The 16,026-nt window shown below is 38.5% G+C and overlaps 1 protein-coding gene across 1 annotated transcript; it reads left to right on the plus strand.

The window, feature by feature from the left end:
• The first annotated feature begins 11,503 nt into the window (after nt 1–11,503).
• Nucleotides 11,504–14,013, plus strand: LOC120105189 (uncharacterized). The gene is made up of 12 exons (XM_089928237.1): nt 11,504–11,507; nt 11,593–11,738; nt 11,822–11,968; nt 12,040–12,129; nt 12,289–12,468; nt 12,552–12,638; nt 12,722–13,051; nt 13,165–13,328; nt 13,407–13,500; nt 13,581–13,676; nt 13,749–13,843; nt 13,944–14,013. The coding sequence occupies exons 1-12, from the start codon at nt 11,504–11,506 to the stop codon at nt 14,011–14,013; spliced, it is 1,503 nt and encodes a 500-aa protein (XP_089784363.1).
• Nucleotides 14,014–16,026: the final 2,013 nt, after the last annotated feature.

The raw sequence follows: 16,026 nt of genomic DNA on the forward strand, positions 1-16,026 counted from the left end.
GACATGGAGGAAGCTCAAACTCAAGCTGACATGTGGGGTAGTTTGAATGATCAGTGATAAATGAAGGAGGTTGCTAGATACGGGATACAATTTAGACCTTCATATTACAAGAGGAGTATTGTTTCCAAGTCTGCTAAGGCGGATCTAGGTTATAGGAGAACCCAATCAGTGAGAATGGTTGTCGGTAAGGGTGGGAGTCAAATTGAATTTATATTTGAGCCCTTACCGGTAAGAAGGAAAAGAAGCCTAGAGATATACTAGTAGGGACCATCATTTATTACTTATATCCACGTGCCTCCCCGTAAAAACTCAAAGCATCAGAGAATAGATTCTATGCTTATTAAGGATTAAGAAAAAGGACATATGGAGAGTTATTGCTTTTTAGTTCCACTAATATTCCTGCAAATGCCATAATATTCTACTATCAACTCTACTTAGAATAGATGTAGATCCTCCCAGGTCGAAGGATATCTATGATGAGCTGCTTGATGATAATAAGAAGAGTCAGAGAGGCTCCCATTAAAGCAAATGGGATACTTATAGTGGGATATTGATATGTGATGGTTGGACAGGCCTAGTAGGTAAAGCATCACCAATTTTTTGACATATTTTGATAAGAAGATATTCTTTCATAAGTTGGTTGATACTTCTGACAAGATACACGATGCTCAACATATCCTAAGCTTGATAGAGTAGTTTAACGATCAAATAGGGGAGCAATATGTTCTGCAAGTTGTTATCGATAATGAACTATAATATAAGGCCGCCAAAATTTCTTTATGATCAAGAGACCATAAATTTTCTACAACCCATATGCTGCCTACTATATAGTCATGATGCTGATAAATATTGGCAGGATCCGCAACGTGAAGTAGATGTTGGTTACAACTAAGCCATCGTTAATTTATATATAACCATAGATAGACATTGGTTTTGATAAGAAGCCAACTAAGATGAGATATTGAGGCTAACAATCACTCGCTTCGCCACATAATGCAACGATAGCCTTGTTTAGGAGAAGGTAGATTCGAGTAAATGTTCGTGAGTGCAGAGTGGTTGGATAGTATATATGCCTATGCTAGCATAGAAAGGAATCATGCAGAGGGCATTTCTCGAAGCAGATAGAGAAAGTGGTTTAGACAATCACCCCCTTGTATCAAGTGCTTAGGTCCATGGACAATGAGAAGTACCTCTAGATGGGCTTCTTATATTATATGATGACTACCATGATCAAAATCAAATAGGTGAATCTGAAGCATATTAATAAATATATTGACATTATTGCCATCTACAAAATAGAGCTTGATGCACTCATTGTCGTCAGAGGTCTAGAGAAGGTAAATTAATTTTAATTGGGAATTGGAGACAATATTTTATCAAATTCAAAACGGATATATGACACCATTTATGGTTTGTGTTTCACAAACTAAAGCTTTTAGAGAGAGCTCTCAAACAAAGGGGTATCTACTTCTTTCAAGCATAAAATCAATAATAAGGCACCTAAAATCCCCATCGCTAAGGGACTCAAGCTCAACAAATCTCACAACTATTTTTAGAAGCCTACCGTGATCTTTGATCCCCGTGATCTATACTACTAAAATAATCAAAAGTCATGTGTTTTAATGGCCTCTAGTAGATACAAAAATGTACAATTAAATTGATATGAGAATATATATTGCTATGATCTACAATACAATCTATTGATTTTTATTTAGTACATGATTCAAGATGCGTAGATTCATGTGTTTTCAATTTAAATGCTTCATCATTTAATTTACCATTCTAAAATAACGAAAATCATCTATTTCAGGCATTGTTGCTAGTCATGGGTATGATTCTTGGTTGATTGGTATAATCTATGTGAGTACCTGTGGCCGCCAAAGAAGAACTGCCTCGGATGCAGTGGCTAAAAGCATATCTATTTGGTCAGCCCGTGACGATAGCAGGGGATTTCAATATTATTACTACTAACCAAGAAGAACTAGGTAGTAGAAGATTCAGAGTTGATAGGTACTTGGATAGCCCTTACACTTAGTGTAATAACAAATCGGATGAATCTCGGGTGTGGGAGAGGCTTGACAGAGCTTTGGCCACAGATGCTTGGATAAATAGACTTCTAGAGTCTAAAGTGCATCATCTGCCCCGGATTGGATCAGATCACTGTCCACTTCTTCTTTCAAATTGACTCCAACAGTCGCACTAAAAGTCAGTTCCCTTCATATTTGAAAAATTTTGGCTTTCCTGCGAGGGCATTAAAGAGGTTGTCATGGCAATGTCTCACATGGAGTGAAAATTCTGAAGCTCATAAGCAGCCCTTTTGATATGGAACAGGTAGTACGTAGGTGATCTGTTTCAGAGGACTGAGAGCCTGGAGCAGCAAATTAAAACTTTACAGGAAGAAGATGTGAACTATGGAGGAGCTCATGCTCGGATCCAAACAGCTTTAACCAGAAAAATCAATGAGTATCACAAGACTATTCGGCTCCAAGAAATTTTCTGGCGTCAAAGATCCCGGATCCGTTGGTTAAAGGAAGGTGACACAAACTCATCCTTTTATTGAAGGAAGATGGATCTATGACTACGAATGAGGTGGAGATTAGAGATACTGTGACTGACTATTTCATCAAACATTGGAGCAGACAACATATCAGTAGTCTGATTGAGCTTCCCCCAGTCCATAACGGAGCACACATTAGACAACAGATTTTGAATATTTTCACTATCCCTGTCGAACATGGAATTTGGAAGTACCTTGGTATTCCCTTATCAACTGCTAGATTGCAGAAACATGAATTTAAGTTCATATTTGATAAGATCAACAGTATGTACTGTAAGCAAGGATTTCAATTGGATTTGGAGATTGGCTGTGGAGTCTAGAGTGCAACTTTTTTGGTGGAAAGTGACCTGGGGTAAGCTGCCTTGCAAAGATATTTTACAAGCCAAAGGTGTTCTTCATCAGACCAATTCAGATTGTGATATCTGTATAAGGAAACGGAACTCTGCAATTCCTGATTTCCATTCCTTGGATGAAATGATTGACAGACTTTCAGACCATCATATAAACCAACATGACAAAGCTATCATCTGCTACACTGCTGGGCAATATGGAACGCCAGAAATGAGCGATTATTCCAAGGGAATCAGAGCAGTCCAGAATTTCTCAACTTTCTCGACACCTCGCCAAAGAGTACTATGAATCAGTTGCGATCGACGCTGGATTAATACATTTGCAGCGCCGGGATACGGGCAGCTCTGTGAGCTCTCTAACTCGACTTTTTTCTTGGGTACCCCCTCCCAGTGGTATTATGGAAGTAAATTTTGATGCGTCTTGGATTTTTTCTGCCCGACGGACATTGGGTGTGAATCGGCTCATTCTCGAGGACAACTTAGCTACGGTGATCAATTGGGTCCGGGATCGGAGTCGTGCAGGTGAGGACAGGCCGCTACTTTTCGATATTCGCAGACTATTGCAAGAGTGTGATGCCCACCAGGTCACACACACCTACAGATAAACGAAAGAAGCAGCTGATTGGGTTGCATCCTATACGCCCACCACTCTTGCAGATTTGTATGGATGGAGCATGACAGAGTGCCGGGTTCTTTAGCGAGGCTGTGGCCGGCCATTTCATGAGGGATGAGATTGGTAGTTTGCTGTATGCGGGAACAGAAACCTTCTTTGCAGCTACTCAACATCTTCAACTGTTATCAAACGGATTAAAAACCTTCTTTGCTGTACCAACCTATTCCTTGCATCCTCTTCTTTCTTGACATCGTTCAATCTGCGGCTACGTTAACATGTGTTCAGGGAAGGAAATCAGCTAGCAGCTTTGGGGACTAAGAATTTATTTCTATAGCTCACCTACCTCATGAGATTAGAACGTTGGTGATGGCAGATGCAGCTGGTACTTGTTTCATTAGACAGTAATTTTTTTTTTTTTTTTTCTTGGGTCTTAGACCCCGGGCTTTACCAAAAAAAAAAAAAAAAAGGGACCCCTATAATACATGATTCTTAATTTCTAGGTATTTTTCGTGGCATAGATCGTGATGAATATAGTATAGAACTTCGATTTAAATGTTCACTTATTCATTTTAGATCCAAAAGGTGTAAATACCATTTGCTCCTTGGAAATTCAAAATCTATAATTTGACATCCAAAGCTAAGATTCATACTGTTAATTTCAATCTATATATTGAAAATAATTAAAAAGCAAAAGTTACTTATTTTTGTAGTCTCTAATCTCCCCTGAGAAGGGAACAAGGATCTCAATGTTTATAGAAAATATAGCTATATATCCAATGGTCAATATGCGAAAGGTCATAATTTTGGATGGAAGGTGATTTTTTTTAGTGAGTTCTAAAAAGAAGACGGTTGAACAGAAAGAAGTATCTCGATGACATCCAATTTAAGAAGGTAGTTGAACGGAACCTATGTTATAAGTTGATTTCATAGGGTTTTTTTTTTTTTTTCGATTGAGGGGCAGGCAGTTAAGGTGGGAGGAGGTATTAAACTTAAATATGGAGAGATGTAAACTCCAGAGATACAGCTCCAAGCCAAGTATCATGGGCCACTTTCCACGAACGCTAAGAGATCGTTTAGTTCGTAAGAAAAAAAAAAATTCACCAAAATATTTTTTTTGAGAAGCTGATTCCTAAAGATATGATACATGAGAAAATAGTTTTAGCATATTTGGTTGACCATAGAAAAGTGGTACATTTCAAAGTGATTAATGTTTGATTAAGCATCTACTTTCTTGAAAAAATTGTATAAAATATCTATTATATCCTTAATAAAGAAAGATGTTGCCAATGGATTTTGATGGCTTAAGAATAGTTTTAGAAAAAAAATCAATTTTTAACTAGTGGTAAAGTAGTTTTCTCACATCTCTTATGAATCTTTTTCTTCTATGGAACATAAAAATCTGATTCACATGTCAACGCTATTTTTTTATTTTTCTTTTTTAAAAACTTCAACCAAACAACTAACAAACAACTAAACAAAAGATTTTTCTTTATTTTTCCATTGACTATATTTTTCTCTTCTTTTTTTTTTCTGCGAATCAAACAAGTCCTAATTGGGGCTTTACAAGTTTGACATTATAGAACAATTCAACCAAAAGGGATTATTTATTTGTTTGAAATATGAAAAGTGATCAAAAGTTCGAAAAGAATTCAAATAAATAATAATTAATAAGATACCAAGGATATGTATCTGATATTGTTAAAACCAGTAAAAAAAAGGCAAGAAAATGGATAATATAGAATAAACAACAACATCCATGGTAGATTATAAATCCATGATTACCTGATGGATGATTAAGTAATTTTCTGTTTCTTTACAGAATATAATTATTTCGGTACGTGAGAGTTCATGCGAGGGGCCAAAAACCTTCTTCTCCATACATCTCTTCCACCGAATTTGTGGACATCAGTGGGTTATTAGGAAGAGAATAGAAGAACAGAACGGAAACAAAAACATGGAGAGAATCGTCCGGATATTCATTTGCTACTGCCGCTTGAGACTAATTGAGACGCTTCCCTTCTTTGACATTGACGACCCGAAACCCTCCGGCATCGGCGGAGTCGCCGGCGCCCGACATCTGCGAAGAAGCGACGGAAGCTCCCCACGATCGCCGGACGGGGTACGACACCTTGGTGTTGCAAGGGAGGTCCTTGGGGAGGCCGCCGGATTGGTGCAAGGCACAGCTGCAGTTCCGGTGGTACGGGCGCCGCCGGATCTCGGTGTCGCGGAAGGCGATGCATCCGTCGAAGACGCTCTGCAGCATCACCTGAGCTGCTGCAGCGGCCATTGGAGCGCCGGAGTTGGAAGAAGAAGGCTCTTTGGCTCCCCTCGTTTTCTTCTCGCTCAAACGAATATAAAGGAAGAAGGAATCGTCCGGTGGAGGAGGAACCTTGGTTTCGTGGGGGCATTCCAAATGGTCGGAAGACGCGGGTTTTGCCACGGCTTTTGACGCACGCGGGGCCGCGAACCTGGACCTAGAAATAGTCAGCCGACAAAGGAGAACTAGAAATTGAGCCCACTCAATTAGGCGTGCCGTGGGCGGTCAGATTAGTGCAACCTTCTAAGAAATTGAGTGATCATCGCTGTGATACGGTTTTTGCTCGACCGTTAATTTGAGACCACGGTAGTCTCTAAAATCTCTAGGGGCTGATTTGGTTCGCGGTAAAAGAAGGGAAAAAAGTGTGGTCAACGGAAAAGTAATGAAATGCCTCTTGTTTGGTTGGAGTTTTCAAAGGAGAGAGAAGGAAAAGTTGTATTCCCATAGAAATATGATTCCCATATTTCATGAGAAAGTCTTTCCCATGAGAAACATGGGAAAGTTACTTTCCCATGGAAAAGTTACTTTCCAATGAGAAACATGGGAAAGTTACTTTTCCATGAGGTGGGAATCACTCCATTTTTACTTTTTTCCAAAAAGTCCCTTCAGCATTAAAGAAGCATTAAAGAGGCATTAAAAACCTAATTTTTATTAAGGGCATAATAGGAATTATGCATAACTTTTCTAGGAAAGTGGATGACCAACCAAACATAAGCATTTTGAAAATTTGTCACTTTTCCATGGTCAACCAAACATGCCAAAGTACTTTCCTAGGCATCCTCTTCCTACGAATTTGTTTCCCAGGAATCATATTCCTAGGAGGGAAAATGCTTCCCACGAACCAAACGAGCCCTAGATTGTTTTGGGATCCTTTTTGGCACGCACGCAATGTTGTTCCCTTCCAAATAAGGCCACATTCAAACGCAAACAAGATGAGGCAAGTTGCATCCAACGGCACCTTTGAGATATGATCGGTCTTCTTTTGCTTCGCATCCTACATAGATCTTAAAGATAGATAATATCCTTCATTCATTTATCTGCACATATCTCAAAGTGATCGCTGCATGATTTAACGATGGATTCGTGCAAAGAAAGATGAAATTTTCTTCCGTGCAAAAGGTAGGACCCCTGTCCCCCCATCATACATACCACTTTTGAGGTAATGTGACAACCACATCATGATGTCATATGTGAAATCGATGCAGGGTATATGTATGCTCCTGAAAATTTTCCTAGTTTCTTTGACTCGAACTTTTTTTCCTTTATATATGTGCTATTGATAAAGCCAATACCAGAAAATAGGAGGCAATCTTGCCTAGGTTAATCGATATTGGAAGGTGATTACATGAAGGGTTCTTGAAATTATTGAACTGGAAATGGAGATCTTTTGGCTGACACACCTTCGGAGGTACTAGTGACTATTTGAGTTGCATTGCACAATTTTTTGGGGTCAAGTACAGATATTGCCAATGAGAATGCTATCTAGATTAAAAAGTAAAAATTATGAATATTTTGGACACTTTTTGAGACAGTTGCCCAAATGCCCAGCAGCAGTAGTGCTGCACAAGCATGTGCTCGACTAACACAGCTAAAACGTGGCATGTGAAAGAAATAATGGATGTCTTTGTCCCGTGATTCTTTTTGAGGGGTCTTTGTCCCATAATTTGACATTTTTTATAACACGAGCTATGCTATACAAAAAGCATGCTCCAAAAGCATAGTTGAACTTCTCCACCTGTAAGCTTCTTCAAAATCGACTTCGATGAATCTATCTTGGACGGAGGTATGAGACGAGGCACGGATTTTGTTATTCGGAACCCGTACGCCAAGATTGTGGCTGCAGATAGTTGTCAGTTATTCGACATCTCGATTTCTGATGCGAAGCTGAGGGCTGCTTGGGTGAGCCTTCATCATGCTCGGCGCGACTTACGAGCCAGCTCTATTATCCGAGAGGATGACTCGGCCACGGTCATCAGTTGAATTCAGGAGGCCTAAGGAGTAACGGTGGCGACCACCCATTGCTCCAAAATATCTGGGCAATGTTGAGAGACAGAGGGCCTTCCAAGCTACGCATGTCTTTCGAGAAACCAATAAGGCTATGGATCGGGTGGTTACTTATGTGGTCAGTTATTCCGGTAGTACCTTGTGGGCTGGAGATGGAAAGTTGTCTTAGGCACTTCGAGACATTTTGTTTTCTGATTTTATTGAGTGTATCCGTACTCGTCAGGTATTACCTACTCGCTTTAGCGTTATATATATATATATACACACGCGCGCGCACACACACACGGTCATGATACATTGTTATTTTGCTAAAAACATAGAAAGCTGGCGTTTGAATTTATTTTCATATGTATAGCAACGGAAATTTTCATATGTATTTTTAACAAAACTAAGAAGTCTGATATCAAAGCCAGTTAGCGCCACTTCTATGCGGGACCAGTCCAACACGTTAAAATTCCAACGTACAATATCAGATTAGTCTATATTTTGTTGCCTACAAGCCAACGAACGAGGTTTTTGTGTACCCACAGAAATCTAATCTTTCAAAAGTACACGCCTCTTGTGTCGGTAGTTCACCGCAGATGTATGATTTGCTGCAGTACATCAAAGATTTTTTAAATCTTTTTTACTGCTGCGTATGTTTGGCTGTCTGATTGAGTGTGGATAGCTTTGATTCATCCACGGGCAACCGGTAAGCATTTCGAAATAGATGGAGTTCGTGGTTGGTTCTGTGATTTTGTTGAAGTTGAGGGGTGTTTTGGAAGCTCATTTTTATAGCTTCAGTTATAATTTTTGTTTGGACCAAAATACCTGTGATAAAATATCATAATTACAAAAAATGATAATATTAATTTATAATAATAATAAGTATAATATTTTATAGCTTTATCATTGTATTATACTATAAATATAATATTATATTACATTATATCATAATACATTGATATATTATGTTATATAATATCAAATTGTATTATATTATTTTGCTACAATATATAATATTATAATAATATTACATTACATTACATATATTTATATTATTATGTATTAATATATATTATATTTTACTATACAATATTTTTTATGGTCATTTTGTTATGCAAAAAATATTTTCTATTTACCAAACATATATTAAAGTCTCACAACACTTTAAAAATATAGTTACTAAACAGCAAATAGCTTTTTATAAAAGTTCTATTTCAAAAAATTTTACTTGCAAAAATTCTACTGGCACTAGCTCTGCCAAGCGGGCCTTAACCTTTTTTTTCGTACCTTTTCTCGATTCATTTCTCCCTACCAATCACCGATTCTTCTCCAAGAGTTCGCGACTCACTGGTGTACCATCTTCGCCCTCTCTCTTTTCCCCCTCCTCGCCCCGCTCCCCGTCTCCTATGCCCTCCTTGCCTTCGTCCTCATCATCATGAATGACAATCTCAAGGACTCTCTGGACTTCGAACCCCACAAGTTTGACGATCAGAGCCCCACCTCTGGCGATGCCACCACCCCTAGCTCTTGGCGCTCCGTCCTCGAGCCCTCCTCTTCATCCAACTCCTCCACCAATAACCCCCACGAGGCCTTCCACTTCTCTAGCGTTCGAACTAAGATCTCCTTCGCCACCTCCTATGACCCTGATGGCTTTAGTCCATCCATTAGCTTTTCAAATGAGTCGGTATACATTTTCTGCTTCATATGAATGTATTTACTCTGGAGTCTACAACTGTTAATTTATCCAATTTACCCAAAAAAAAAAGTCAGCATACCATATATGGCCACTTGGATTACTTTAAAACTAGATCAGCCATCTAATAAGACCAACTTAGTAATTAAGGCCTGCAGTGCGAGACTTTTTCTTTCATTTAGTTATTCTATTAAACAACAGACATGCCGGGAAAACTTAGATATGGCTTGGTATTACTTTAAGTTTTCATTTTTCATAAAATTAAAATTAATTTTAAATTTGTTAAAAGTAAAATTTAAAATTTATTTATATTTATTTACGTTGTAGTAGCGGTTAAGGTGGTGGCGATTGGTCGGGCAATGAAGGAGATAGTGATGAAGATAGCAATGACGGCTAGTTGTCGAGCGGCAATGGTATGGCCCCCATCAGTTATGGTGGCCGCGGTAAAGATGGTGGAAGTGTTTATAAATAATTTCACCATAAAAGAAAAAATGAAAAAATATTTTGGAAATGATAATTAAAAGGGGAAACTAATCACCGGTCCAGTGTTGGACCGGAGTATAACGAATAGTCCCTGTTGACCGAAAATGTAACTCTCGGTCCCGAGAGTTTTTGGCTTTCTAAATGGTGACGAAACTACCCTTTATGGGCTTTCCGGCTTCCTTTGCTCCTCTTCCGCTCGGGCGAGTCCTCTTCCTCTTCCTCTCATTTTCTTCTTCCTCTGTACCCAGGAAGAAACCCTTCTTCGTCTTCGTTTCCCTCTCGACCGAAAGAATTTCTCTTCTCGCCTTCGGAGAGAACCCCTTCTTCTTCTTCCTCTCGAACGATTCCTGTTCGTGTCGACGGAGTCCTCTTCCAGTCGACGGAGTCGTCTTCCTGCCGATCGAGTCCGCCCCGATAAGCATTCCGAATCGCAGGTAAGGTTCCGTTCGCCCAATGCTAGTGTATACCATAATGCTTGCTATTATCGAAGCTAAACCCTAATCAATATTGCTTCCCAAATTTATTTTCCGAAGAAATTTTTCTTTTGGGTTTTGAATGTTACGGAATGAAATATTGATTTGGCTTAGGGAAGATTTGTTCTTACTTTTTGAGAACCATAATGCTGGCTATAGTGGAAGGTAAACCGTAATCTCTCTTGCTTTCCGTTTTTTTTGTTCGGAATAATATTTTGATTTCGTTTTTGAATGCTATGGAATCGAGTATTGATTTCGCCCAGCGAAAATTATTGGTAGGTGATATATTGGTATAGTTTCCTGCGAATACATGATATAAGGTTGCTGTTTTGTTTAATTTTACCCTGCAGTGATTCTTAATTTGATCTTTATTATTTGTTTGACAATGCATTCTTGAAAGATTTGTTTGATATAAGGTTGCTGTTTTCTTTAATTTTACCCTGCAGTGATTCTTAATTTGATCTTTATTATTTGTTTGACAATGCATTCTTGAAAGATTTGTTTTATGGATAACGTGTTTCATTAATATTTTTGATGCAGACATTTGATATGGCTCCAATTCAGAGTAGAGGCAAAACATGTTCTGTTGGCCCGAATAATATGGTCAATGGAAGGTGCTACTTCAGCCGCTATGTCCAATTTATTGCCACCCTTGTGCAGTCTATGTCTCGGGAGCAGAATGATAGGGTGACCGCAACTCCTTTTGGACATATGCTAAGTTTGCCCTATATCAAGCAGAGTAGGCCTGTCCTAGACACTTTGCTCTCTTTTTGGGATGATGTCGACGAAGGTTTTTGGTTTGGTAAAGTTTTAGTGCCTTTTTTAGGGAGTGAGTTTGCACTCATCCTTGGTTTGAGTGCCACGGGTGATAAAGTAGAATTGTATAGAGAGGGGAGGGTTACTTCTGACCTTATCACCCGTTTTTTTGATGGTGACCACAAAAAGGCCGGTAGGGATGCAATAGAAAATAGATTACAAATACTAGTTGGAAAGAGAGGACGACAAGATGTAGAGAATTTTACCAAATTATGGGTTTTATACCTCTTTATCACTATTCTATTTCCAACTGTACACTACAATGTTCCAAAGGCACTATGTTCATATATTGATGATTTAGGGCGGTTAGGTTCATATAGTTGGGGTCTTGCCGTTTTTGCTTTTATTCGGCAGCAGATACCTACTATATCCGAGAGCGTCAGGAGAAGGAACATCAGCGGGAATGGATCTGGTGGATATATGGATGGATGCACGGTGGCTTTGGTGGTAAGCATCTTTATATTTTTTTAAATTTCATTGTTAAGATATGCATTGTGTTGAAATTTGATGTTCACATTGTTTTTTGGCAGGTATGGGCTGTTGAGCATTCGAATATCCTTTTAGGCAGCCACCGGCCACCGTTTATGTATCCACGTCTGTTGCGTTGGAGCAATGCCAAATTTCCTCGCAAGGTGGACGTGATTGCCAAAGTTATGAAGAACTTAAAAAAATTTCAGGTTTGAATATTAATTCGTAACATCACATTTATTTTTACATGATGCAAGACTTAAGTTTTTCCTTGCGATAGGTGATCGAGAAGCTAGAGCCTAGAGAGGAGGAGTTGCACCTTCTCTCGCGAGGAAGGCCAATATTAGAAGCTCCGAAAGAGATAAGTCAGGTAGTACACATTTACAAGTACTTGGCACAGATTTATTTCCATATGGCACGCACCTTTTATTTTGCGGCACAAACTTATAACCACTTGGTACACATTTAATTTCATTTGGTGGCACTTAGTTAAAGACATACTCTAAATTGGATAATTGTGTTGTTTTAGATTCCATCATCCAGCCAGAGTGAAGGACCTACATTGGAAAGCTTACATACCCGCTTAAAAGTGGCTGAGAGATATTTGTTTTTGGTTGATAAGAGGGTGTCCAGAATTGAGAAGGTCCTTCGAGATAATGGTCTCTTAGTGGATGACGAAAATGTTAAGCATGATACAGATTTTACCGAGGTAAGCAATGTTTGATGAATTATTAACTATGTTGTCGTGGGGATCATGGTGGTTGTTATTTCTTAAATACAACTCATTATTAGGTGAGTGAAGAGCATACTGCAGTTGAAGCTAAGGACAAAGGTGTAGTGGAGAAAGATGAGATTCAGGATAGTGCAGATGAGGTGGAGGTATGTAATTATTTGATTTTGATAAAAAAAAATTTTATCAATATACTATCTTGCTTATTAGATGAAATGCATATTGTTATCAGGTTATTTGGCCCACTGATGTTGAGGGTGAGAAAGAAGTTGGACCTATCTCCACGAAATATGTTTCCTCCTTATGCCGGCGCGTGAAGTTTGGAGCACGTGAGCGAAAGGCAACAGAGAAAGCAAAGGCCATAGCACACTTTCCAAATACTTATAGAAGGGCAAAAAAGAAACAAAAAATAGCCTCTCTAGGTGAAGGTAGTAGGGCACTAGCAATTAAAAAGGAGGATTTGCCCACTCGGTCGAGTAAATTATTGGAGCCTATCACTACTGCACTTATGGAGCTCCGCAAGTCAATTCCACTCGACAAAGAAACATCACCCCCTATAGAGGTATACAAATTTGTTCTGTTCCTTAAATATTCTGCGTACATATGCAATTTGGTAAGTCCATATCATGTTCTTTGTTAAGTAAAATTGTTGTATTCTCATTTCATTTCACTTAGCTTTTAGAAGAAACCACTAAATTCATTGATGTTGAAAGAGTGGAGACGCCAAAGAGTAAACTGAAAATGGCAAGGAAACATACGTATTACGGGAAGGGGGAAGGTGTGCTCCCTATGTACCATGAAGAAGCTATTGATTTCTTCCTTCAAGAAAATCACATGGAGTAAGTTACCTAAATTAAGTTTGCAATTTCACATTTATCACTATGTAAGTAGCTTAAATATTGGAATGAATTTTGTAGGCACACCATTTGGGAGGATGCAGATACTTTGAAACCATCATGCAACAGTGATGCTATAGAGCAGCTCCTACATGATGGGCCACTACGCAGTGATGTAGGTTAATTGAAGACATACCTCACATGTATTTCTCTTCTCAACGGTTCTATTTGATGGAGTTCTTTTAATAAATGCAGGTCGTCAATGTTTACTTTCGTGTCATGGAGCTTTGGCATCGAGAAAAGACTGAGTCTGTTGATAACCCATCTATATTCTTGCGCTGTGAAATACAGGTTTTGAATCACCCAAAATTTTTTAAGACTCTCCTACAAATTATGTGTATTCTGACATAATGAATTTTGTAGGCTGCCGTGAATCGACATCTATTGTGCATTGGTGAGGTAACTGCTGATGTTACAAAAAGTATTTTACAGTCCTTGCAGCCTAGTATTATAAAATGGTTAGGAGACATAGAACTCTGCGATCTCCAAAACTATAGATATCTATTCATTCCAATGAATATGGAATGGCATTGGTATTTACTTGTTTTGGACTTGAAGCATCAGTGTTTTCAATGCTACAATTCTATGTGGAGCTTCAATGATGCAAACTATAATATTAAATTTGTGAGTGTCAGTTTAAAGATTTGTTACATTTTTTTTAAGACTCACAGGTACATTAAAAATAATATATTCTTCACATCCATGTAGGCATCATTTCTGCGATTTTGGCTAAGCGACCGCGTAGGATACCATATCCCGGAAACTATCATTCATGAAATTCGAGGGTGTCCACAGCAAATGCCAGATACTCTTGACTGTGGGGTATACTTGCTCATGTATGCGGAGGAACTGACATGGGGCACTTCGAGACCATTGCTGGAACAGTTCAAGGATCCCTCTTTATATAGAAGCTGGGTTGCAGGCAATATTTTGTTGAATGACCATTGCAGTACAAATGATAGTTTCTGGAATTGGTATGAGAAGATATGTAGAAAGAGAGATTAGAGCAGGCAACCTACTCCTACATTTTCTTTTTTTGTGTAATGTAACAATGAGACAGTTATCGATAACTGTGTGCCATGGTTAATTAAGTATGTTTCCAGATTAATTGAGTATGTGCCATGCACAATAATAAGTGTGTGCACATGGCACATATCTGTGTGCAGTAATCGATAAACTGTGTGCAAAAAGCAGAAAACTGTGTTCGGGGATAAATTTAGTGTGTGCCAAGATTAATTAAGTATGTTTCCAGGTTAAATGAGTATGTGCCATGCACAATAATAAGTGTGTGCAAATGGCACATATCTGTGTGCAGTAAACAATAAATTGTGTGCAGAGAGCAGAATGCTTAACTTAACTGTGTGCACATGGCACATATCTGTGTGCAGTAATCGATAAACTGTGTGCAAAAAGCAGAAAACTGTGTTCGGGGATAAATTTAGTGTGTGCCAAGGTTAATTAAGTATGTTTCCAGGTTAATTGAGTTTGTGCCATGCTACAATAATAAGTGTGTGCAAATGACACATATCTGTGTGCAGAGAGCAGAACACATGGCACATATCTGTGTGCAGTAATCTATAAACTGTGTGCAAAAAGCAGAAAACTGTGTTCGGGGATAAATTTAGTATGTGCCAAGGTTAATTAAGTATGTTTTCAGGTTAAATGAGTATGTGCCATGCACAATAATAAGTGTGTGCAAATGGCACATATCTGTGTGCAGTAAACAATAAATTGTGTGCAGAGAGCAGAATGCTTAACTTAACTGTGTGCACATGGAGTAATCGATAAACTGTGTGCAAAAAGCAGAAAACTGTGTTTGGGGATAAATTTAGTGTGTGCCAAGGTTAATTAAGTATGTTTTCAGATTAAATGAGTATGTGCCATGCACAATAATAAGTGTATGCAAATGGCACATATCTGTGTGCAGTAAACAATAAATTGTGTGCAGAGAACAGAATGCTTAACTTAACTGTGTGCACATGGCACATATGTGTGTGCAGTAATCGATAAACTGTGTGCAAAAAGCAGAAAACTGTGTTCGAGAATAAATTTAGTGTGTGCCAAGGTTAATTAAGTATGTTTCCAGGTTAATTGAGTTTGTGCCATGCTACAATAATAAGTGTGTGCAAATGACACATATCTATGTGCAGTAAACAATAAATTGTGTGCAGAGAGCAGAATGCTTAACTTAACTGTGTGCACATGGCACATATCTGTGTGCAGTAATCGATAAACTGTGTGCAAAAAGCAGAAAACTATGTTCGGGGATAAATTTAGTGTGTGCCAAGGTTAATTGTGTACGATGTTCTTGTAACTGATTGCATTATTTATTAGGAAATGCTTAACTTAACTGTGTCCCAAGGTTAATTAAGCGTGCTTCAAGCGTAATCGAGTATGCGCCATACAATAGGCTTACAATAATAAGTGTGTACGACGTTCTTGTAACTGATTGCATTATTTCTACATATTAGGAAATAACTGTGTGCAAAAAGCAGAAAACTATGTTTGGGGATACGCACTGTGTGCCAAGGTTAATTAAGTGTGTTTTCAGTTTAATCGACTATGCGCCATACTCTACATAAATCGGAATCCTTAACTTAACTTTGTTAAGTATGTTTCAAGCTTAATGAACCAAGCAACA

The sequence above is a fragment of the Phoenix dactylifera genome, chromosome 2 (assembly GCF_051530095.1).
Source record: "Phoenix dactylifera cultivar Ajwa chromosome 2, Ajwa_hap1_PhDact_Kaust_v1.1, whole genome shotgun sequence".
Classification (NCBI taxonomy): domain Eukaryota; kingdom Viridiplantae; phylum Streptophyta; class Magnoliopsida; order Arecales; family Arecaceae; genus Phoenix; species Phoenix dactylifera.